The sequence below is a fragment of the Hypoxylon fragiforme genome, assembly GCF_022984875.1.
Source record: "Hypoxylon fragiforme strain CBS 206.31 chromosome Unknown GGS25scaffold_8, whole genome shotgun sequence".
NCBI lineage: Eukaryota > Fungi > Ascomycota > Sordariomycetes > Xylariales > Hypoxylaceae > Hypoxylon > Hypoxylon fragiforme.
In genome coordinates this window covers 2019231-2041369 of record NW_026054763.1, presented here as the reverse complement: position 1 = coordinate 2041369, position 22139 = coordinate 2019231, and the positions used below count along the sequence as shown (strand labels likewise).

At 48.9% G+C, this 22139-nt stretch overlaps 6 protein-coding genes across 6 annotated transcripts; 4 read left to right on the top strand and 2 right to left on the bottom strand.

The window, feature by feature from the left end:
- The first annotated feature begins 213 nt into the window (after positions 1-213).
- Positions 214-2336, top strand: GGS25DRAFT_504220 (uncharacterized protein). The gene is made up of 2 exons (XM_049262114.1): positions 214-1500; positions 1566-2336. The coding sequence occupies exons 1-2, from the start codon at positions 651-653 to the stop codon at positions 2120-2122; spliced, it is 1407 nt and encodes a 468-aa protein (XP_049114000.1). The 5' UTR covers positions 214-650; the 3' UTR covers positions 2123-2336.
- A 1263-nt stretch (positions 2337-3599) lies between these two features.
- Positions 3600-6266, top strand: GGS25DRAFT_421206 (uncharacterized protein). Its single transcript, XM_049258563.1, has 2 exons — positions 3600-4185; positions 4699-6266. The coding sequence occupies exons 1-2, from the start codon at positions 3645-3647 to the stop codon at positions 6144-6146; spliced, it is 1989 nt and encodes a 662-aa protein (XP_049113999.1). The 5' UTR covers positions 3600-3644; the 3' UTR covers positions 6147-6266.
- On the top strand, positions 6267-6897 carry GGS25DRAFT_421207 (uncharacterized protein). Its single transcript, XM_049258564.1, has one exon. The coding sequence runs from the start codon at positions 6387-6389 to the stop codon at positions 6807-6809; it is 423 nt and encodes a 140-aa protein (XP_049113998.1). The 5' UTR covers positions 6267-6386; the 3' UTR covers positions 6810-6897.
- Positions 6898-7398: 501 nt separating this feature from the next.
- GGS25DRAFT_524728 (uncharacterized protein) lies at positions 7399-10001 on the bottom strand (the record flags this gene model as incomplete). The annotated part of the gene is made up of 3 exons (XM_049264658.1): positions 7399-9815; positions 9879-9886; positions 9943-10001. 3 exons carry the CDS (start codon positions 9999-10001, stop codon positions 7399-7401), a joined length of 2484 nt encoding a protein of 827 aa, XP_049113997.1.
- A 2235-nt stretch (positions 10002-12236) lies between these two features.
- On the top strand, positions 12237-15486 carry GGS25DRAFT_421130 (uncharacterized protein). The gene is made up of 2 exons (XM_049258562.1): positions 12237-12517; positions 12619-15486. The coding sequence occupies exons 1-2, from the start codon at positions 12475-12477 to the stop codon at positions 15402-15404; spliced, it is 2829 nt and encodes a 942-aa protein (XP_049113996.1). The 5' UTR covers positions 12237-12474; the 3' UTR covers positions 15405-15486.
- A 3458-nt stretch (positions 15487-18944) lies between these two features.
- GGS25DRAFT_421089 (uncharacterized protein) lies at positions 18945-20322 on the bottom strand. The gene has a single exon (XM_049258561.1). It carries the CDS (start codon positions 20204-20206, stop codon positions 19043-19045), a length of 1164 nt encoding a protein of 387 aa, XP_049113995.1. The 5' UTR covers positions 20207-20322; the 3' UTR covers positions 18945-19042.
- Positions 20323-22139: the final 1817 nt, after the last annotated feature.

Sequence of the window (22139 nt, the reverse complement as noted above, 5' to 3'; positions counted from 1 at the left end):
CCGAAAGCTTCGATACCTGCATATTGATTACCCCTGATTTTAAGGGGTAAAGTACTCAGTTACATATCTTCTATCTTTGTAGCACGTACGGTGCGAATGCTCACAGTTATCTTGCTGAGATTACAGTGATACAAGGGCCCCACCTTCACCAGCCAGCCTCCAATATGTAAGCTCACTAGTGCCTGTCTACTAGGTAATTTAGCACCTACCTAAAGAACTTGCACTTACATAGTACGTGCATTCATAGTTTGTAGTGTAAACGCATCGCGACATCCCTTTTTTTCGCCTCATCCTTAAACTGGCATGCATTTTATCAGAAACCTCTGAGTAAAACGAGTCACAGTTTATATTATAATTTCAGAAAAAACTCCCAGTCAGTCACGTTAGATCCCTAAAGCGCCAACAATTTGAAATTAAAATTAAGATTAAAATTCTGCATGGGAAAAAATGCTGGCATCACCAAAATCTCAAGGGGATTGGTCTTTGATGAGCTGAATGAGCCCTATCATATATCAAGATACACATCTTTAAAAAGACACGACCTATCAGTGGTCGCTGTAGTCCATCTCGTTTCCGACTAGCGCATCGGGAATTGACAAGTCATATTCTTTCTATTTTATTATTTTATATCGGGTTTTTTTCTTTTTGCAATGGCTGACCGTCGCATGCCGGCGGATGCAACTCCAAGTGATGATGTCGAGATGGTGGGCACAGACCTACATCTCGGCGGTAATGGACTGGGTAACGAGCACGCCGAAAGCAACGGATACGCGCATAACGAGCAAGTTGCTGCCTCAGCACAACTACCTGACCAACCTAACATACCTAACCTACCTAATAATGCAAACCATACAACCCCCACTCCCGTTAAATCTGATCCAGATCCAGATGAGCTTCAATCAAATTCATCACCACAAACTCAAACTGTGAAGATGAGGCCCGCGTCTAAAAAAAAGGGCACCGCCGCCAAGAAAGGTCCTAGAAAGGGCGGCAAGATCTCCAAGTCCAAACTTAATTCCAAAAAGGATAATGCTGCCAACGGTCTTGCAGCTGACAGTTCCGACGATGAAACAGATAACGGCCCTTACTGTATCTGCCGTGGCCCAGATGATCATCGATGGATGATTAGTTGTGACGTCTGTGAGGATTGGTTCCACGGAGAATGTGTTGATCTCGACAAAGACGTTGGTGAGAAGCTTGTCGAGCGCTTCGTTTGCCCCAAATGCACCGATGGCAAGCAAAATTATACCAAGTACAAAAAACTTTGTTCTCTACCAGGCTGCAAGAATGCTGCTCGCCTGTACACCAGAACCCTCAAAGAACGAAGTGTCTTCTGCTGCAACGATCATTGCGATGCCTGGTGGGCTTCTATCATCAACACCCTACCTACCAAGGCTGCGACAGAGAAAGCTATTGAGGTGCTCACTCAAGAAGATTTTGTTGCCCTGCTCATCAGCACCACCGAGCAAGGTGGTTGGAAACTTGGCGATAAACCCTTCGGTATGTTTATCCTCGTACTCGTTATTCTTTCCTCCTGGAAGTCCGATGCTGATCAATTCCACCAGGCAACATGAGTGGCCTCTGGTCCAATGGTCTTCCGACCCTCCCAGGCGTTCTTAGCGACGAAGAGCAAGCCTTCTTGAAGAACTCCGCTGCCGAACGTCTCGCACTTGGCAATGAGATCGTGCAATACAAGAAAATGATGCAGCTCATAGATTGGGCCAATCATCGCCGACAGCATGCCATTGAAGCGGGCAAGTTTACCAAGGAAAGCTGCGGCTACGATTGGCGACTCGATACCGTCTCCGTCCGTTACCAGTTCGGAGAATGGCTCGAGACCCCCGAGGGCCAAGCGACCTTCAAGGCTGGCAAACTGGACACTCCTCTCGACCCGGAGATGCAAGGAGACCCCGCGACCCGTGGCATGTGCGACAAGAAGCGCTGCAAACCGCACAATGGATGGTACAAGCTGTTGATGAGTGCGGTTCGAACTTTGATCAAGGAGGCGGCGACTTCTGCGGCGGACAAGTTGAACGCAGAGGATGTTATGCGGCAGGCGGCGGAGGCGCGGTTCGAGAGACGCCAACTGGAGAAGAACACGGTGGAGGTCCTAGACAAGTGAGGGCAAGTTAGCAGATCAACCTTTGGGATCTGGTTATTACGTCGATAATATCGGCGTTGGAAGTTATATTACTAGGCTGTGAAGTAGCTCAGCCGATGGGAAGAAACGTGTTCTGTCAGAGCCTGGCGAAGGTTTCGGCCAGTAATGACAGTTGGCGTTTATGTAGGTACCTACTGAAGGTATACAAAAAATGATGCTCATTGTTTTACAACTACCCATGTTGTCTTTGACCGTTTCCAAATACCTAAGGTCCCGTTCGTAATCTCTTGCGAGTCAAGCACCTGTGTGACGTACAGTTATATCCTTCCTTCTCTCTCTACAGATGGTGTAGATACCGTATGTCAAACGTGACCACGTCCGAATGTGTAATTTTGCGTGGGCACGGCTAGAACGTTGATCGATGTGTACGTAAGTTCCTAATGGAGTAGTATTGAATCTATATATTCAATAGCGTAACTTGGGTTTCGTTCGAGATACCTCGCCGTCGTCGCTATGGCGATGAATGCGAAGGGCAGCGTATGTGAAGACGCGTAGATATAGAGTAGAGTAGAGAGATATGGCTCTACTTAGCTATTTTCATGATAAATAGCAGCTATAGATTGTTCTTATCATTGATAGCCGGAGAAGAAGGGGCTTTCGGTGTTGTGGGCTGATACAAAGTCCCTGGGAATTCTGGGAAGTTGTCGCCCATGTGGGTAGAAACTACTCACTCTGCTCAGGAGGCCGCGCCATCAAGAGGCAGCTTCCATACTTCATCATTTCATCTATTAGTGTTTACCGAAACTTATACCATACATTTGTGGCCGTTTCAAACCGTGTCTCGGACTGTAATCCCGAAAAAGTTCATCCACAACCATCGAATCCTCGCAATCCGACCCCTATCCAGCCCGCGACGAGTACATCGACACACCTAAAAATTACGACATATATCGAGTCTACGCATCAAGTATATATGATTTCGGGAGTTTGAGGCCATTTGAGCCACGCGCTGGTGTGCAATAGGTGGTCGACCTCAGCTCGAGACCTGGACAGATGTCCTCTTCGTCCTCCTACGACACCTCAACCACCTTTTCATCGATTTCTCCACAACCAACGCCTATACGCGCATAAAAAAAACAAGATATGTTTCTACCATCTTCAGGTACATCATGAGATAGTTTTAATTATAGAATCCTCTCAATAGGCCTCCCAATGCATCTTGAGGGCAATTCTCCTCCTCTAGCTCGCATTTACCGATATCCCTATATGCAGTACTCTGTATGTATATATCCGCTTATGCATTTATTCATACTGCAACTAAGCGTCTAAGCATTTACTAATATTGCAACTAAGCCCTATAGGCAGCTACTAAATTTGACTATAACCGAGGATTGGCTAGGAAAGACCGCCTATAGCAATAAACCTTATCCTGGGGACTATATAAACGCTGCCTGAGGTGCGTGGAATCAACATTCTTCTTTACATGAACAACAACCTGCTCACATTTACCAAGCTTTCCCAATTGAACTCACTAAAATTTCCAATGCGCTACACTACTCCCCTTAGAACGTCGGCTCTTAGCAGTCGTGGGCTAACTAGGTCCCACACCAACGTCCCCCCTATTTCTTCTACTCTAGCTCCTGTCGCCCCGCGTACCCCTACCCGTCTCCCAACTCGTCCTCCAACTCGTCCCCCGCCATCCTTCCATAACCACCTCTCCAAAGTCCCTAGTCTCTACAGCTCTACTAACCCCTACCAAGAACCTTCTCCTATCCACCCCCCTATCCAAACACCTATTCGCTCCCCCTTCTCTCCTCTTGGTCCTTTCCCTCTTACTCCCTCTGACCCTTCCCCTATCGTGTCTCCTATCATAGCTTCTGTTGGTGCCCGTGAAAGAAGACGGGAGTCACGCCTTCACGATGCCACTTCTATCACCTCTCCTTCTCCCGCCCCCAGAGCTAACCGTTCTCCACAACGTGGGTGTCCTGATTGTAAGAAGGCTAACTCCAAGTCAAATAACCCAGGTCCCTGCCAGCGGGTGGGAATGCTACTTCCTGCCAAATGGTGTCATCATCAAGTCTCGCGTAAGTTCTCAGTAGTAAATGTTGCTTTCATTTGTATTTTGTTCCCAAGGTTTTCATTTCATCCCTTCCCGGCTCTTGGTCGGCCTCTGTGCTCGTCTAGTGACGGCCTGGTTGGCATTTCTCAATGACCCTTATACGTCATTTATCATCCATGTCTCTACCTATGCTGCTTTCCTCTTTGTTGGTGATCAACTACTGGCTGTCGCTATTAACCTCCACACCCCCATCTCCCACTCACTATCGTCCCTTGCCATCTCCCACACAACAATCCCCTACATCACCGTCCCCTACACAGCCATCTCCTACACCGTCGCCCCTACCTAATCAGCCATCTCCTCCCCTGAGTATTCAAAATTCTCCTACACAATTGCCCCTACCTCTTCAACTAGCTCCCACACAAGTGTCCCATATACAGCCCCCTATGCAGCTGCCCTCTGTATAGCTTTCCCTCGTAGAACCTTTTCCGTCCCTTTCTTGACACCCTAATCTTTACATGTTCTCATTTTTCATTAGCATCTCGTATGAAGAACGGCTGGCGTGTCGTTCGGATTGCCATCGACAAAAATGGCAAATCCATACCCTCAAAGGAAGCTCAAGCTGAGAGGGCACGACGAAGAAACCGTGCCAGCAAGCAAACTAGCCAATCTATAGCCAAGCCCATTGCTGCCGATAAGTTGGCCAAGAGACATGTCACCATTTCACCTATCGAATCGAAACAGCCTGAACGCGTTGCTGTTTCACCTACCGTCGAAACCAGACCATCGCCGATTATTCCTAGCACACCAACTGCTCACATTCCTTTCAAGAACCCGGATCTGAACGACCAACCACTCCACTGGTCACCACGCATGTTCAAGCCTAGCCCTGAGATGGATCGCCATAATTGGACTTGGTCCGATTGGAGCTCTCCATCGCAGGCTATTGAAGATGTGTCGTACCAGACGGATGACTGGCCGTCCAACGATCCAATCGCTCATTTGCCTCCGCGCCTTAGAGATCTGGTCAAAGGAATTCTCGCCTTGAAGCCTGCTCCGACATCCTCCGAATTCTTGACAGAGAGTGTCACTGCTGATACCGTTCGCTATGAAGCAGTCGACATTGCATCGTCTTTCGGATCAACACTTTCTTCTGAAGAATGCGCTCGTTCAAACTCTTCAGAGTTCTCCTCATGGGTCGAGCTACAAGACGTCCCATGGCCTCCACATCTACTTGCCATGTGGATCGACAGCGAGAACGACCGAAAGTTATGTCGGGAGAGAGGCATTGGCCAGCACTCTCCTTTGTCCAGCTCCTCTGCATCCAGTTCGGATGCGTCCACTCATTCAGGCTCCTCTAGCTTCGGTTCTCTGTCCCAACTCAACATCGAGGGCGACAACGGTCGCCAACGATTCGAGGCGGAAATGAACACTCGCAACGGCTCTTCTGAGGGCCCTTCCACTCTTTCTGCGTCCAGCTCGGACGCGTCCACTCATTCGAAATCGGACGGCTCGGACGACCCCTCTTGGGTCGTTGTCGACGAGCCTAAGTGGTCCGATAACCTCTTTGCGATGTTCAACGACAGAGAAGAGTGGGCAAGAGCGAGAGCAATGAAGACCCAGGGACCCCCCTGCGGCGCCGGCGCATCCGTTAATTCTACATCTGCCTCTGATGTGTCCACTCACTCAGCATCTTCATCGGATGCGTCCACTCCTTCGGTGCTTAGCGCGCTTCCCACTGTCCAGGAACATTTCCAGTTCCTGCAGCATGAGGCAAACTTCACCGCGCCGGCACGACCGATTCCAGCAGCCGGCTTCCCAGCATCACCTCCTCCCCAGCACTTTCACACTCAACGCCAAGTTCCAGCAGCCCTTGCTGAGGAACCTGTCAAGGGGTCTGGATTCGGCTGGAAGTCGCTCGCTTGTGTGGCTGTCGCAGCTGCAACCGTCGGCGCTGGCCTTGCTTATGCTTGGCTCTCGGGCTAGACGCCACGCTCTTTTGGGAATGGTCGCCGGTTCCTCGGGTTCCTCTTCATTTCTCGATCGTTGACGAAGCGTTTACATTCGTTTGGTTCTTGTGAGGCGGTTTTGCAGTGCCCCATGTTAGGTCTGGGCTCAGGGGCGGTTTCTAGGCGGCCCCCTTGTTCGCTTTACCCACTCGTGAACTCTCCTTTTCCCATGTACATACTTAGTAGGTATATATGATGGTCTTGGGGTTGGCTCTGGATGTCTCTCGTTAGAGGGGTACTGCAAAACCGTGGGAGTACATATGGTGGTCTGGATATTACGGTGATACGATACGACATGACGCGGCACGGGTCTTGCATGGGAAAGGTTTCAAGGTTGGTAACTCATGGTCTTCTTGGTTTCTCTGGCACATGGTATGCTCTCTTGCATTGGGTTTGGCTTTTCGGTTTCTTCGATTTTTCCTTCTGGCGGTTTGGTGGTTGGTGTTTGCTATTTTGTTTCTTGTCTTGTACGGTTTTTGGGATTCGATTTATTGCTTCAATTCAACTTGGGCATTTGTCTGTTTTCGAATTTGTTTTAATCTTGGCACAAGTGGTGCTGAGTTCTGACGCTAGGCAGTTGGTGTGTTTCGTTTTTGTCACTGAGTTGTTTCTTAGGAGTATTGGTGTCGCAATCGGTTAGAGCTAGGTGGGCAAGGTAAGGTATAGCCTACATAGAGGGTAGGCAAGGAGGTATGGTATTAAACATACGTAGGCAGGTCAATACGGAATTGAAATATAGATATAGAGTATTTTGATACACTGCGACTTTCCATGAAGATTGAGGCTGGTAGGCATGTGTTGTGTTGTAATGCCGTGTTCGGGGATGAAAAGGGGTTATAGAGCAAATGTGATTGAAAAAAAATGTTGAAGGTAATTAGAAGAGCTAGAGCTAAACTACACAGAATGAATGCCAAATTTCCCTGTGCCTTGCCTTGTATTCCCATTCCGTGACCAATTTGAATCTCCGCTGATTGTTACTATATTATGAAAGAAAAAGCTTTATCCTATCGTTATGAATCTCATCAGTCATGAAAAACGCGACTGGAAATAGACCTGAACACATATTCGAGTGCTGATTAACCCTCCCCCCTCCCGCCCTGATGAAGAGTTGACCCCTAGGCAACAGAATAATTCCTACTGCTACTATTTTCCAAGAATTAATGCAGCTGTAAAGCGGAAACGTAAGCAAAGAAAGAAAATAGGGGGCCGTCGATGTGTAAGAAAGGTGCCTAATAAGCGGGCACGGCAGCGGAGTCCCGCGACATCCTGGGACCGAGGGGCACGGTGGCAGCGACGTGGGCGCTGCCGTCGGCGCGGAAGTGGCTGCACTGGGACTCGCAGCTCGTGTCGCCGCACTGCGAGACGTCCACGCCGATGTCGGCGCTCTGGCAGTTGTGCGTCTTGCACGAGCGCACGCAGTCGTCGTACTCGGCGCTCTGGCGCTCGCCGCCCTCGGTCGCCAGCTCGGCGTCGGGCACCAGCAGGTCGAAGCCCGCGGCGTCGGCGCCGGGGGCTCGGTGCAGGTCGTGGGGCGAAGTCACGGGCACGGGCTGCGCGTGGGTCGAGAGGGAGGCGGAGGAGGTGTCCCGCAGGTGCGCGCACGCGTCGAGGCACGAGGTGTCGCCGCATTGCGAGACGTCCATGGCGATGTTGGCGTGCTGGCAGTTGTGCGTGCTGCATTGGGAGACGCAGGCGTCGTACGAGGTGGTCGAGGAGTGCCCCGCGGAGAAGGAGGGGGGTGGGGCGGCGTGCCGGGCGGCTTTGTCGTGGTGTTTGTCGTGGTCCTTCTTGTCGTGGTCTTTTTTGTCATGATCCTTCTTATCGTGGTCCTTCTCGTCATGATCCTTCTTGTCGTGGTCTTTCTCGTCGTGGTGCTCTTCCTTCTTGGGAGGGGCAGGGTCGGCGACGGGGTAGGCTACGACGGGCTTTTCAGGTTCCGGCTTCTTGGGCTCGGGCTTCTTGGGTACGGGCTCCTTCGGCTCGGGCTTCTTCGGTGCGGGCTTCTCAGGGGCCGGGGCTTTCTTCGGGGGTGCGGGGTCAGCCATGGGGTAGGCGACAACGGGCTTTTCGGGAGTTTTGGGCTTCTCTGGGGTTCTGGGGTAGGCCGGGGCTTCGGGGTAAGCCGGCGCCTTGGGAGGGGCAGGTGCTTCCGGGTAGGCTGGGGCTTTAGGAGCGGCCGGCTTTTCGGGGTAGGCTGGTTCCTTCGGAGGAGCAGGTGCGGCAGGATAAGCTGGGGCCTTGACGGGAACAGGGGCTTCGGGATAAGCATTTCTAGGGACGACTGGGGCTGCGGGCGGGTGTGCTTTAGCTGGTCTGGCCGGGGCTGCGGGTTCTTGGGGAGTAGCTGGTCTCGCAGGGGCTTTGGGTGCTGCTGGTGCGGCCGGCCTGGCCGGGGCCTTTGGTGCTTGTGGGGTAGCGGGTCTAGCCGGGGCTTGAGGGGCTTGGGGTGGTGCAGGTCGAGCCGGGGCTTGAGGGGCTTGAGGCGTAGCTGGTCTGGCTGGAGCTTGGGGGGCCTTGGGGGCGGCGGGAGCTACGGGAACATCTGGGAAAAGAGGAGCGAGGAGCCCTCGGGCAGCAAGGTTGTGTTCGTCCCTGAACTGGATCCTGCCACCTTGGGCGCCGTGGAGCGCGGTGCAGGAGTCTTCACACGAAGTGTCACCACACTGGGAGACGTCGAATCCAATGTTAGCGTGTTGGCAGTTGTGGGTCTTGCATTCCCTGACACACTTCTCGAAGTCTTCGCTGCTAAATCCTGCTACCTCGGGTCTAGGGGCTGGAACAGGAGGAAGATCACGGGGGACGTCGTGAGAGAATTGGGCAGGCTTCTTGGTATGGACTCTGTGCTCCTCTGGCTTGCCAGACTTGAAGGCCTTGGCGTCCTTCTTGTACTTGGCGCAGGAAGACTCGCAGTCAGTGTCACCACATTGAGAAATGTCGAGAGCCATGTTAGCGTTTTGACAGTTGTGGCTGCTGCATTTGTGCATGCAGGATTCGTATTCTTCCTCATCCGACATGGCAGCCTTGGGCTTAGACTTCTCTGCCTCGACGCGGGCCTTCTCTGCAGCAGGAGGGGCGCTTCGTAGACCGAGGGAGCCGCCGAGGGAGCTTCCAAGCTTGGATCCAACGCTGCTATCATCGTGGTCGCCATCACAGGTATCAGCACACTCAGTGATGCACTTCATCTGCTTCGCAGTAACATTATCACCTGTGTCCGGGTCGGTGCAAAAGCCGATGCAGTCACAATTGGCATTAGCCCGGGCAGATAATGCAGCTGGCAGGCTAGCCAACCCAGTCGGGGCTGTTTGTCTCTTCTCCACGGGAATGGTTGGAATGCTGCTAGGTATCAGGCGAGTCATGCTGCTGGCAAAGGACAAGACAGTTGACGAAACCTCGCCGAAGATGGTCGAGGCTACCTGATTCGACAGCGAGCTAATGGGAAGCTGTCGGCCAGCTACCTGCGGCGTGGTGATAAAAACAGTCGGCTCCGGAGCCTGGCCGTGGTTCACAGTGCTAGACCCGTCCTGGTTTCGGGCATGGACTCTGGGCACACCCTCCATGTCCGAGGCATCAGTTACCGCAACGTTTTGAAGTGCGGCAGCCTTCATGGCGGTGGTGTTAAATTCCACAACATTACCCTTGGCTACTGCTGTTTCATGGTTAGTCTTGACGGTCCCTTTTATCATGGTATCTTGAAGCATCTCAAACTTACCCCTTGCCCTACTATTTGTTAGTAATTTGCCTAGCTACAGTCTGGAAGGTGGTAGGTATCTTACGCGATGGGCTTGGCCGCAATGGCCGGGATTAGGGCCGCGAGGACGACCTGGTTCAACATTTTGAAGACGGATTCGTGGTTCCGCTGGACTCGACTGAAGTAAGTATTCTGTACTTTAAACGAATGGCTGAGCTGTCAGTTAATAAGCTCTACTTGGCGATTTAGTGTTCATGTCAAGAAAAGGGATTGGCCGTTCGATTTATATACATGGCTGGTCTGCTACACCAGCCCGAGAGAATTCGAAAGGATATTGGACGCGCTTCAGCCCTTCCCCTGGGACAGGGCAACACCAGGGGATTGCCGATCCAAACAAGCATTAAAGACAGTCAGAATTCCACCTTGAAATGATTTCGCGCTGGGGAAATGGTGTTTTCTAAGACACCGCAGCCTATTCAGCATGTGGCTTGCAGTTCTTCATCCCTGGGAAATCATCCTGTCTCAGATGGAGCTGCGGCATTTGAGACTATGGCAGCGGACATCCATACAACTACTCGAGAAAATCCATTCCATCGCTATTAGAGCGGAGATTGCGCATCAATTATCAACAGCTTCTGGACACTTGTAGCACGCCTGGGCAGTTTGGTTCAGGCTTAATGCCAGTGAATAGCAGCTGTAAAGAATCTTCAGGTTTGAGTCGAGGCTGACATGAGGTCAAATAAATTTGAGATGAGAATTCTCTACTGATCGGTTTCCATGCCTACCTGAATGACAACTAACATATGCTCTCAATATAACTCGAGAATGGTAGGTATCTATCGACGATGTCTACAATTTCGTTACTAGCTTTACAATTCATGAGGAACCAGAACTCCCTTGTGTGCTTGCTGAGGTTCCTTAAGGGATCTGAACAACTCCCCTATATTCTAGGCCAATGCTTGAACCCCCTAAATGCGTAGGCTCCCAACAAGGGGTCAGGGCCATCGGTGTTGAACAGAAATGCCGCTATTGTTCACATCTCAATTATAAGCTAACTACCTGATCAGTAGATAAACTAGGTCAACAGGATAGCAGAATGTTCTAGGCATAGATCAGTCAGTCCTTGGCCATACTAGGTGCACAAGTTTCCGTTAGTCGTCGAAGTGATCAAGTGGCTTGAAGAACTTTTCGGCCCTGCCAAGCGTCTTAGAACATCGACGATGGTATAGTTACCGCCTCTTGCTTTTTATCACTAGGCATATATGTATGTAGTGCATATGGAGCAAGACAGCATGCGATGAATTATGAATTATACCAAGGTCTTCGCGAAGAGAACGTGGTTTAAACTCTGCGCATATGAATGATGGATATTGCTTCGTAGAATTAACACTGTGACGTAGGTAAGTCTTTAATCTTAGGCTATAGGCTTACACATTCGACCGCCTTTCGCTCTTGAGATCAACTTACATTTGCCTCTGCAGCTGCCTCTGGTCCGATCTAACATCAGAGCTGTCACACCGACCGACGTCTTACTCAAAGGACATACGACTTACCATGGTTGTTAGTTGATTGGTTGATTACCTAGGTAACGACGAAAGAGCTGCAAGAAGACGATCTTGGCAATGTTTGCGGGTTACTTGTCAAAGTCATACCGCTACTATCGTGGATGTATGTAGAAGCAATGTGGAATGATTCCGAAGAGTAAAAGAAAAGAACCAAGTTTTAGTGTGTCGGCGGTGATTGATGAAACGTACCTCTTGTGTGACCGCTTAACAGCGGGTCCACCTATTCTTATATAATCGAACAACATTAAAGCTAAGCCAGCCAGCCAGCCAGCCCCGCACCAAGCTCTGACCCCCACCTGCCACACAAGCTTCGTGGAGAAATGGCCCAAGCTCCCGTTTGTTGTCTCGGACCCACTTCTATATAGAGAATTAAGGTTAGTGCCAGGGTGGTTAGCGTCTGTCACTGTTCATAAGGTTAATTGATTCCGATCCATGGATGGATATGATATTTTCACATGTGCAACCAAACAAACAACAATACAGCAATACAACATTTAAACCGCCGTACAAGGAATTGTCCAATGGTAAATATAAATAGTATGATATGCATAAGCAAAACTATAGATAGTAGGTAAGGAACTGGGAAAAGTATTGGATAGTTTCAGAGCGGCAAACTGTTCCTTTTTTAAAACAGTAGAAGCAATTAAAAACAGTTAGCCGGTGGTTGGTATTCCTGCCCAACCTCTCACAACCCTCGCTCTCATCACGAATCACGAGTCACCCATCGATTATACCCAGCCCTCTTATTACCAAAGAAAAACTAAAGAAAAACCCTTCAACCATATTTCACTCCTACACTCCCTCAAAGCATGCATTCTTCATTTTCTCCATGCCTATGCCCTATGCTTGAGTGACTTTTGTGCTTTGAGTTTGCATGAATATTCCCTACATTACATAGTACTTCGTGTTACCAAGAACATTGAAGTAATTAATTGGTCAACTTATCCAAGTGGATTGTGGCTGCTTCTTTTTATTCATTTCAAAACTTATTTTTGTTTCTATCTTATTTCTTGTGTCACGATAAACCTTGAAAATCTCAAGAGGAAAGAGAGATGACCTCTCATAACTTAGACCCAGACTATGTCGAACCTAATGGTATGTGTTAAACCCTTTGCTTCGTACATCTTAGTTACATCTTTACATAACCCATCTACTTCCTCAATTCCATGCTTTTTTACTTACTCCAATTCACTTAGGGCCAAACCCGTCAAACGGAAACAACTCGTCTAATTCTATGACATCGCCGACGACAACAGCACCTTCTCAAGCCACCATCGTCCATAACCCGTCACATCTTGGACCCGGGCCTGTACCCGAGCCCAACACACATGCTCATGTTCATCAAGAACACACAGCCCCCTCCTTTCAACAAGCTCCAGTTCCCTATGCGCCCACTCCTCCCTCAGCTCCAACCCCACTATCAGTCTCCTCTGAATCAGAAATATACGGCCCGGACCGACTTTTTGGTCCCCCACTCGTGTCTGGAGATGCTGATCGCTCGTCATTAACAAATACGGGTACCCGCTTTGATCAACCACATTATATGCCCATGTCTGTGTGGCGAGATGGCGCATCTCCTGGCGATTTCAAGGACGAGTTAACGAGGGCTGCAAGCATGGTTACTCCTGGAGTGGACGACGGCCCCTACATTCGCTATGCTTTGGATGCCCTAACTCAAGTTCGTGACAATGGAAGAGGAGCTCCATCAGGATATCTGCCATCCGAAAGCGACGAATCGCACCGTCAAACGTATCATTTCACTCCCACCACAGTTCCGAGCCCCTTAGTACCTTCGTCGGTACATTTACCGCCAGGCACGAACACGGGTGCTCGCACTCCGCGATTCTGGTCTTTGATGCCATCACCTGCCCCCATCGCTTCACCTACCGCCGAGGAGGAGCTTCAAGAGAGGCGGCGGAAGCGTCAAGAAGATGGGAACGAACGATCGGGAAATCGCTGGAATGAGGTTCTGGCGGCCGCTGCCGCTGTAGGCAATCACCATCATCACAACCCACCGTATCCCATGGATCCACAGGGTATGCGTAGCCCGTTGAAGGAAGCTATCTCTTTCGAAGGGTGGGTTCCGAAGTCTCAAGTCCATGGCTTGCCGAGGACCCAAGGTTATTGGCAAGCGCAGCCAGACCTGGTGGTCACAGACCCTGAGATGGGTCTGCACAACGCCCGTGGCGCTCTCCGCGCTGCTTCGCCATTGACATTGAAACCTTGGATTCTCCGATCGCAGTCCTTGTTGCTTCTAGCGACCTTGTGTATGTTGATGATTGCCGCTATTATCTTTTGTGCCGTGTATTCCACCAACAATCTAGGCTTCACGCCCTACTCTGGCACGATATATGGCGGCCAGTATTTCCTTTTCCGCATGCTTCCGCAGTTGCTAGCAATGATCCTTCTGATATATGCCCAATGTGTCATTACTGCGGCGTTTTGGGTTTTGCCATTTTCCGCTATGGCTTCGGATAATCGTCACGAACGAAAAGGCGCCGTGTTTTTACCTTTATACCCCAAGTCGTTTCTTTGGCCACAACTTGGTGGAAGTTGGAATATCTGGATACCCATTTTCAATGTTTGGCTCCTTAATTTTACGATTCCCTTACAAAGCAGTCTTTTTACCGTCATTCTGGTAGACGGGACGTGGACGTGGGCAACCGTCCAAGGTGTAGCATGGACGTTGGTGGCACTATACGTGTCTTTCATTCTATCGCTAGCTGTGTTGTTTGTTTTCTGGCGAAAGCGGAGAACCGGTATGATGCAACAATGGGGAATAAGAACTCTAGCGGATATCATCTTCCTAATATCTCAGAGTAATTCCCTATCGCAGTACCGTGGGCTCGAGTCAGCAACTTCACGAAGATCCATGATGCAGAAAATTGGTGGGAGTGCTGAGAGGCTCGGCTTGTGGTTTGCCCCTGAGGCACCGGAAATTGGAACATGGTACGGCATCGGGGTCCCCTTGGGCGAAAAGGCTTTCGAATCCGAGAAACTGGGTGTCCAAGCCTGGGCAAGCCGGGGGCGACAGCCATCTGTGGGATCCGTTGATCGACCCGGGAACCAAGGTTCTGATTATCCTTACCTCCCGTGGTGCTTTCGAAGCGGCCAGATCGTTTCCTTTGCCTTGGCATGCTCCCTACTCTTGATTGCGTTAATCGTGGTCTCCTTCCTCCCCCTCACCGATATACGTAATGGTTTCCTCCCTCTACTCAGCGCCGCTCCGGATGCGGGCGCATTTTCGGCTGCCAACTTCCTCTACTCCTTTCTCCCTTCACTGATCGGTCTTGCGCTGTTCCTTATGTTTCAGCCTCTGGACCTTACCTTGCGTATCCTAACCCCATGGGGCGAGTTGACGCATCCAGAAGGTTCACGGGCAGAGACCTCGCTTCTTGTGGATTATTCGGTGTGCCTGCCTCTCGAATCGACATTCAAGGCCATGCGGAACCACCATTGGCGGGTTGCCTTGGTGTCTCTATTATCGTTCTTGTTTGCCCTCTTGCCAGTTTTGGGTGGCGGCATGTTCCTAGCTCTGACCCCGCCTGGTACTGACGTACGCATGTTCCCGAACGTTCCCGCCTTTGCCATCGCACTGGCACTGCTCATCCTATACGTCTTTGGGCTCTTTTGTTTGATACCCAACAGAAGCCAGTTCCGTCTACCCCATGCCGTCACGTGTTTGGCCGAGATCATCAGCTTCTGCTGTGACGACCAGTTGCGTGAAGACGACGCGTTTGACTGGAAGATGCTGTTGACACCCCGAGACCTGGCCAATCGACTCGATGTCAGCAAATACAGGCCTAGACAGAGCAGGTGGATGTTCAGCGCCGGCCGAACGAGCGACGAGCGACTAAGCATCAGACGCTGTACCAAGTACACCGTCAGCCCCAAGAAACTACGCACCTGGGATAAAAGGGCGAAAGGCCATCTGATCTCGGCTCCTCTGCCTTACGACAACAGCTTTTTGTTCAACCGTTAACGAGGTTGGGCCTTTACTTTGCATATTTGCAACTCTATATTACTATCTACATAATGTCTTATCCCCCCTCACCCCCTTTTTGGTGGTTTATTTTTTACGTAAAAAAAGTTTTGATTTTCTTTGGTTGGTAAGCGTATCTACAGCAGCATCGACAGACTGTCATTAACGGGATCATGGATTTATATGATGAACAGGCGTCTACGGGCTATTTATGGGATGATGCATGTGTGATGCATTTACAGAATTATGGTCTCATGGCTCATGGCTTCCCGGGTTTAAATGGTGTATGGTGTATGATGGATGATAATGGAATGATAAGCTTTTCACACCTTTGGTATTTACATATGGATATGAGAAGGAGGCCCATAAGGCTGCGATGGATGACGGATGTGGACGTTAACGAGGCCTGATTAGAGAGCGCGTATGATACATATCACGAGTCCTATGAGAAAGATTTCTAGATTGATTATATTCTTGGTTGAAGCGATGAGCGAAACGTTGAGGAGTAGGTAGATCACGTGCCTGTGTAGATAGGTAGGTAGAACTGAAGAAAGAAAACGGGGTTTGTGGTTTATGGTTGCCACCGTAAAGCCTGTTGCGTTTTGTCCCCAATGTTAAGACGGTGGTTTTGTGATGTCGTGATGCATGTAGGGTCTATATCCACCTCCCTACTTACGTATCCTAGTATGCGCTTCGGTAGGATGGGTGGATGTAGGTTGGCGGTTTTATGATGGCATGGAGGGGTTTTTGCTAGAGTGGCGTGTACCTACCTAGGTACCCTACCATTGGACTGAAGGGAAGAAATATGGCGATGGATGATACCTAAGTATCTGCCTAGGTAGGCATATACTGACTCCTTCGTGCCTCGGGGCTTGGGAAATCTTCTCTATCCATCAACGTTCCTTGAGGGCGACGGTGAGGGGTTCTTGGCAAAATGGGGGGAGGGGGGGTAGGTATGTGTAGGTAGGTATGTAGGTGGGAGCCCTTATGTATGGTATGTATCCCTTAGAAAAGGGTTGGTGTTTTGAGGGGACGTCAGGTTAAGGGGTAGATAGGTAGATGGTATTTGAGGAGATAGAATGGGTAGGGACTGCAGATAAATGGGTATGGGTAGGTAGTTACAGTAAGTAGGAGGGAATAGAACGCATGCACATAACTACATATGATATTCCACGTTCGTGTGCTGATCGGTCAAGTGCTATCTAAGGTAGGTATGTACATATGTGTGTTGGTAGGTTAGACGGATCATGGTCTTGTGCTAATCTATAATGAGCTAAATCTCGACTATGTGGTAAGGCAGATAGATAGGTAGCCAGTTATGTAGGGTAGGTCCTTCGTTAAGTAAGTAATTGAAAACGAGAAAAACCACGTCGCCGATGAAAAAGAAAAACGGCTGTGGGAAGCTATATAGACTAACCTAGGTTAGGTTATATGTACTAGGTAGCTATCGGCCGGTACTATGTAATTGTGTATGAATAATATGAAAAAGCCTCCAAGGCTATTAGCATACAACTAACTACAGTAAACCTTGGCCATAACGATTCGGTAGACAACGATATTTTTGTATAACGATATAATTTTGGGAACATTGCAATTTTGTATGGGAAATAACGATATTTTAACCTTAGCGATATATCGTTAATTTTTTGACCGCCACCACCAAGATCGTTATGGACCATGTGTAAAAAACCGTTTATTTTGATAAATTTTTGGTGGAATAAGTGGAATTTTGCGTTTGGTAGCCAATTGGACTGTCCTTTTTTCAGGTAAATCTAATCACCGCCACGATATCTAATCGCCGAAAAATTGGCTTACTGCATAATATCTCAAATATGAAAGGAATCTAAGAAAACAATATTAGATAAGTACCTTTTCTAATAAAATGGCAGTAAAGGTACAACGAAAGTACACGGACCATGACAGTGGGTCCATCTCTACATAACGATACCTCTCTATAACGAATTAAGAGTGGTGTTTTTTCCATATCGTTATGGCCAAGGTTTACTGTACTAGGATGGTGATATAAATAGCCCAAGCTACCTACATAAGCTACCGACCCAAGGGAACGAAGTTTCCGTACCTGAATGGTCTGAGATTCAAGCCAGTGGCGTTTTTGTTTATAGGTACATATGTACAATACCTAGGTTAGGTAGGTTACGTTACAAGGTAGAGAGACAGAAGAGAAAACCGTCACTAGTTACCTGCACACTTACACACATGAGGGGAGGATGGAGGGGGTGGTTTATTAAGGGAGAAAACTGTCAAGTCTTAAACCCCAGCGCTCCAAAGGCAGGGTCTTTATTTGTTTGTTTGTCTGTCTGTCTGGTTGTCTAAGTAGGTAGGTTCATAGGTAGGCAAGTAAATAATACACCTGAAATTCCAATAACCCCAGTTGATCGTTGATCTAATTACATGTGTGCCGAGGTAGAAAGTAAATGGAGATAGTGGATTGTGGGGGATATGGGTTTGGATTCCAATTTGGGGGGTTTTTTTTTGGTTCCTGCAGGTGTGTAGGAACCTATTGTTTATATCTGTGATAAATATGCAATAAGCGTGTGGGTTAGTTATGCTAGTGTAGATAGAGGTGAGACTTTGTGTTGAATACTAAGTAAGTCGTTGATCAATAGCATAGCTTCAAGATTATATGAGCTGCACTATTTACATTTAATGTCATTTATACATTATCTCTCACTCTATGACGAATTGTATGACGAATTGTATGATAAATCATAGATGATGGTCTGAATAGATAGATTCATTGATAGATAGATAGTGTATGTATGTTGATTACAGTAGCCTTTCCCGTGTCTCAGACAATTTTTTATTTATTCCCCAAGTAAAAGCAGTATATTGTACATTTTGAATCATGATGTGATGTTGTTGATGTTGATGACCTAAGTAAATAAACAAAGAGACCGACCTCGAGCCTCCCATATCCGAATCCATTGTTGCTGTTGTTGTTGATGTTGTGAGAAAAGGGAACGATAGTAATAGTAGATAGAAACAAAAAAGGAAATTCTGGTCAAGCGATTGCTGTAGAAACGCTGTCGTGCCTAAGCTGGTATGGATGACGCCATTGCCTCATCCTCATGTATTGCAATCGTGAAGGACCATCTCATCATCGTGGCGACGTTGGTAGTAGTTGTAACATCCTCCGAGGGGTTGGTTTTGTCATAAAGCCCCAAACTCGTTTATTTCTTCGTGCTTCTTGTTGATCATCTTGCTTTTCCGATTTTGCGCCCTTCTCGCCCGAGCGAGGTATGTGTGTTCTAAAACTACAAGTGTTGCGTGCATAGAAAGAGAACTTTTGATTTGCCATTCGTATCGTACCTTGGTTTGCGTGTTGTTGTCCGTGTTGTCCGTGTTGTCCATGTGTGTATCGGTCGTAATGCACCGTTATTCTCGTCTCATCTCTCGCCTCTCTTGAGTCATCTTGAATCATCCTTGTACAAGCCCACTAGCCGTGTAATGCAATGAGAAACATAAAGAAAATGGGGTTTGGTTAGCTCCAATGGGAGCGTCTAGAATGCTGACAGACTGCCACCAGGGTTGTCCATGTGAGAACGTGACATAAATGGAAGGAAATCGTAATGTAACAGTGATATTCGTCTTTGATCGTCTAGAGTGTCCGCTAGTGCTCACCGACTTCTGAGTCCCAAAATTCGGCCCAAGCTACCGCCACGCTTGCGGTTAGAACCCTCTTTGCTTTGCGTATTCGAGTCTGCACTCGAGCGGCGTTCATTGTTGTCCCTCTTCTCGCTGGCACTTTTCTTGTGAAATCCTCTGACGATACGTTTTTTGAAGCTACTGCTCTCCACATAAGATTCGCGGTCTGAGTCAAATTCGAACACAGAGACGTATCGCTCAAGCTCAGGCCGCGATGCAGGCGGGGTCTCCGGCATAGGCGGTGGCATCATGGAAAAAGGCGGTGATAAGGGAAACGGTGTGTTGTTCTGGATTTGATTCAGTGGGCTTCTCTTATCACGTAAATTGAGAGCTGAGCTGGCTGCGCGAAGAGTCCGGGGAGGCGGTGGGGGCGGGTAAGCAGGTGACACGGGGACCGACCTGGGCGACGTCGGCCGTATTGGAACCTTGGTTGCTGGCGGAAAGGCGTAGTTTTGCTGAAATGCATATGGGAACTTGCTGCTGGATTTGAGGTTTGTGTTCGAGTTGCTAGGTTTCAATATGTGCCGTCGGGATGGTGGTGGTGATGATGGCACTGTACTTAATGAGGAAGTCCGCGGAGGAAGGTTGACTCGTAACGCGCTGGTAGGTTGCAACTTGGGGTAAACGGAGTACGATGGTGCGCTACCTCTGACTGCCCGTCGAGAAGCTGGCACGTCGGATGAAAGAACTGTATCCTCTTGGGAGGCATTCTCCAACTTTGATACCGTGATCGTATCATCTGCCTCTTGAGCTTCTTGCTTGGGGAAATTCTTCGTGAAGTAATTTGGCGTCTGCGACTCTCTTAAGAGTGCCGGATACTGCTCTTCAGGAACAGCCATACGATCGGGCCAAAAGCTATCCCATAGTTCACTAGCTGACGTATTGTAACTGCTGTCTTCATCGAACGATGTTTCCGAATCAGACGAGTCTGTCATCCCCGGCACAGAGCCATTTGAAGTCAACGACGACCGACTATCACTTGACTCATGGCGACTCATTTGTGTTTCTGGCCTGGGATAAGAGAAGTTGTTTGCTAGGCTCAACTTCCTTGGTGGTTCCGTGACAGTGACGTCTTCTGGATGCCTCCCCTCATCGATGGCCGACTGTCCCTGATACAACTGATTGGCAAGCTCCATGATCGTAATGGTTGTGTGAAATATCGATCGAGATCGAAAGCCAGCTCTGAGTCTCTATGACGGATACGCACAGTTTATAGGATATCCAGAGAGGAAGATGGAGGCCCACCAAGACAACATAGGGTAGGAAAAACAAAACACTAGTTTGTAGATCTGGACTATCGAAGGGTGGGATCCGTAAGTAATACAACGAAGAAAAAGACAAACTGGGGAAGCTAGGATCAAAACATGAATCACCTAATGGTAGATGTGGCAGATAGGGATACCTTATTTATCAACGATTTACGTAGGGAACTCCCTAGTTCGCGTCTGAATCCTAAACCCACACGTAGATAGTAGTGGGAGGAAGTATTGTGCAGAATGCATAACAGCAAGGGAGATTTCAAATACCATATGTGTAAGATGCGTCTTGGATTGGGATCTTTTTTCATCAGTACCAATCGGACGGCACACTACGTCACCGACTAGAGACGGAATGCAACTAGGCACAGCCAAGAAAGAAAGGAAAGAAAAAAAAAAAAAAAGGACCGGGGACAGGATAACAAACGGTGGTGTCGGGAGTTGTCAGATATGACGGTCCCACATCCGTATGTTGGTGGCGGGATGGAGAAGAAGTAAATTACCTTTTACCTACCTGGGTAGTTAATGCATCTTGAATTCTGCTTGCTAGACGTAACGATTGGAACCCGATATCTACCAAAGGAAGCCCGCCCGATCAAGTTGCCGATGGGGAGGACAAACACGAAAGGGATCTCTTCCGTACAGCGGAAAGAATGTATCGGGTAACGCCATTCCAACCACCACGAGGGAACTCGGGCCTTCCATTAAGCCCTGTAGCAAAACTCTTATGCTGCTCAGCCCCCCCTACAATGTGATGGATCAGTATGAGAAGAAAGACGCGTAGGGGAACGTCGTCAACTCCTCGGAAAACGCGCTTGCGCTTCAGTTTGTTCCTGCATGGCCAAGACCAATTTTGCTTATACACCGCTAACACTGCATCGTGGAGAAGAAGAGGAGCTCTACATAAAGCTAGATGTGCCAGCTATCTAGTACCTAAGTATTGCTTGTCAATTAGGTATCTATGGAGCTGAGAGGTTGGGGCTGGGAGTTCCAGGTGTAGCTTACGGTTGCATTGGAGTGGACTCGTACCGTTATTTTCTGGCTGGACTGCTGGAGACTTCTGTTATGTAGGCATTGTTCATGGATGGCCATGCGCCGAGACATCAAGTGATTAAGACGTAGCTCTGAACCTTTTTGAGGCTCCGGGAGATCGACATCTCGCGGCATTTGGCCTTGCAGATCGTCCAATAGATCGGTCCTATCACATACAGAAGCATGCTGGCCTTCTGCAAGACTCAGTAATCAGTTTACGAGTTTTGCTTGCAATGCTGCTTTGGGCTTGGGAACAGGGAAGAGGCAGTTAAATGCGAACGCCTTGTTCTGTATTGAGCACCATGCAGCGAGAAGATAGGTACGTACTAAGGAAGCCCTAGAGGTAGTTTGACCTTGAAACGCCCATAGGAACAGGCGTGTCTCCGAACAGGTATATGTACGCCTTATAAGCATCTGTAATCATTTCTCACACGGCTGTCCGATACCAGCAGATGTTAAAGAGATACATCTCATGTGAGAAATACCAGATCGCATACGTGACAAGGACATCTGGAGATAGCCAGCCGAGTCATCTAAATATACCTACCTGCATACATACAATGGATGTATTGAAGAGCGTCACAAAGAAAAAATAGGGAGAGGCACGGTGGTGAAGGGAGTGGATGAAGAAAAAATAGGGTGGAGGGAGAGATCGACCCCCGGGGCCCCTCGATGCCCTCGTTCCGGTGGTTCTTTTGGTTCTACGCCCCAGCGCCGCTACGGCAAGCCCATCTACCGTGGCTGAAACCGAACTGGAGTTCGGAGCTTCGGTGGTTAATAG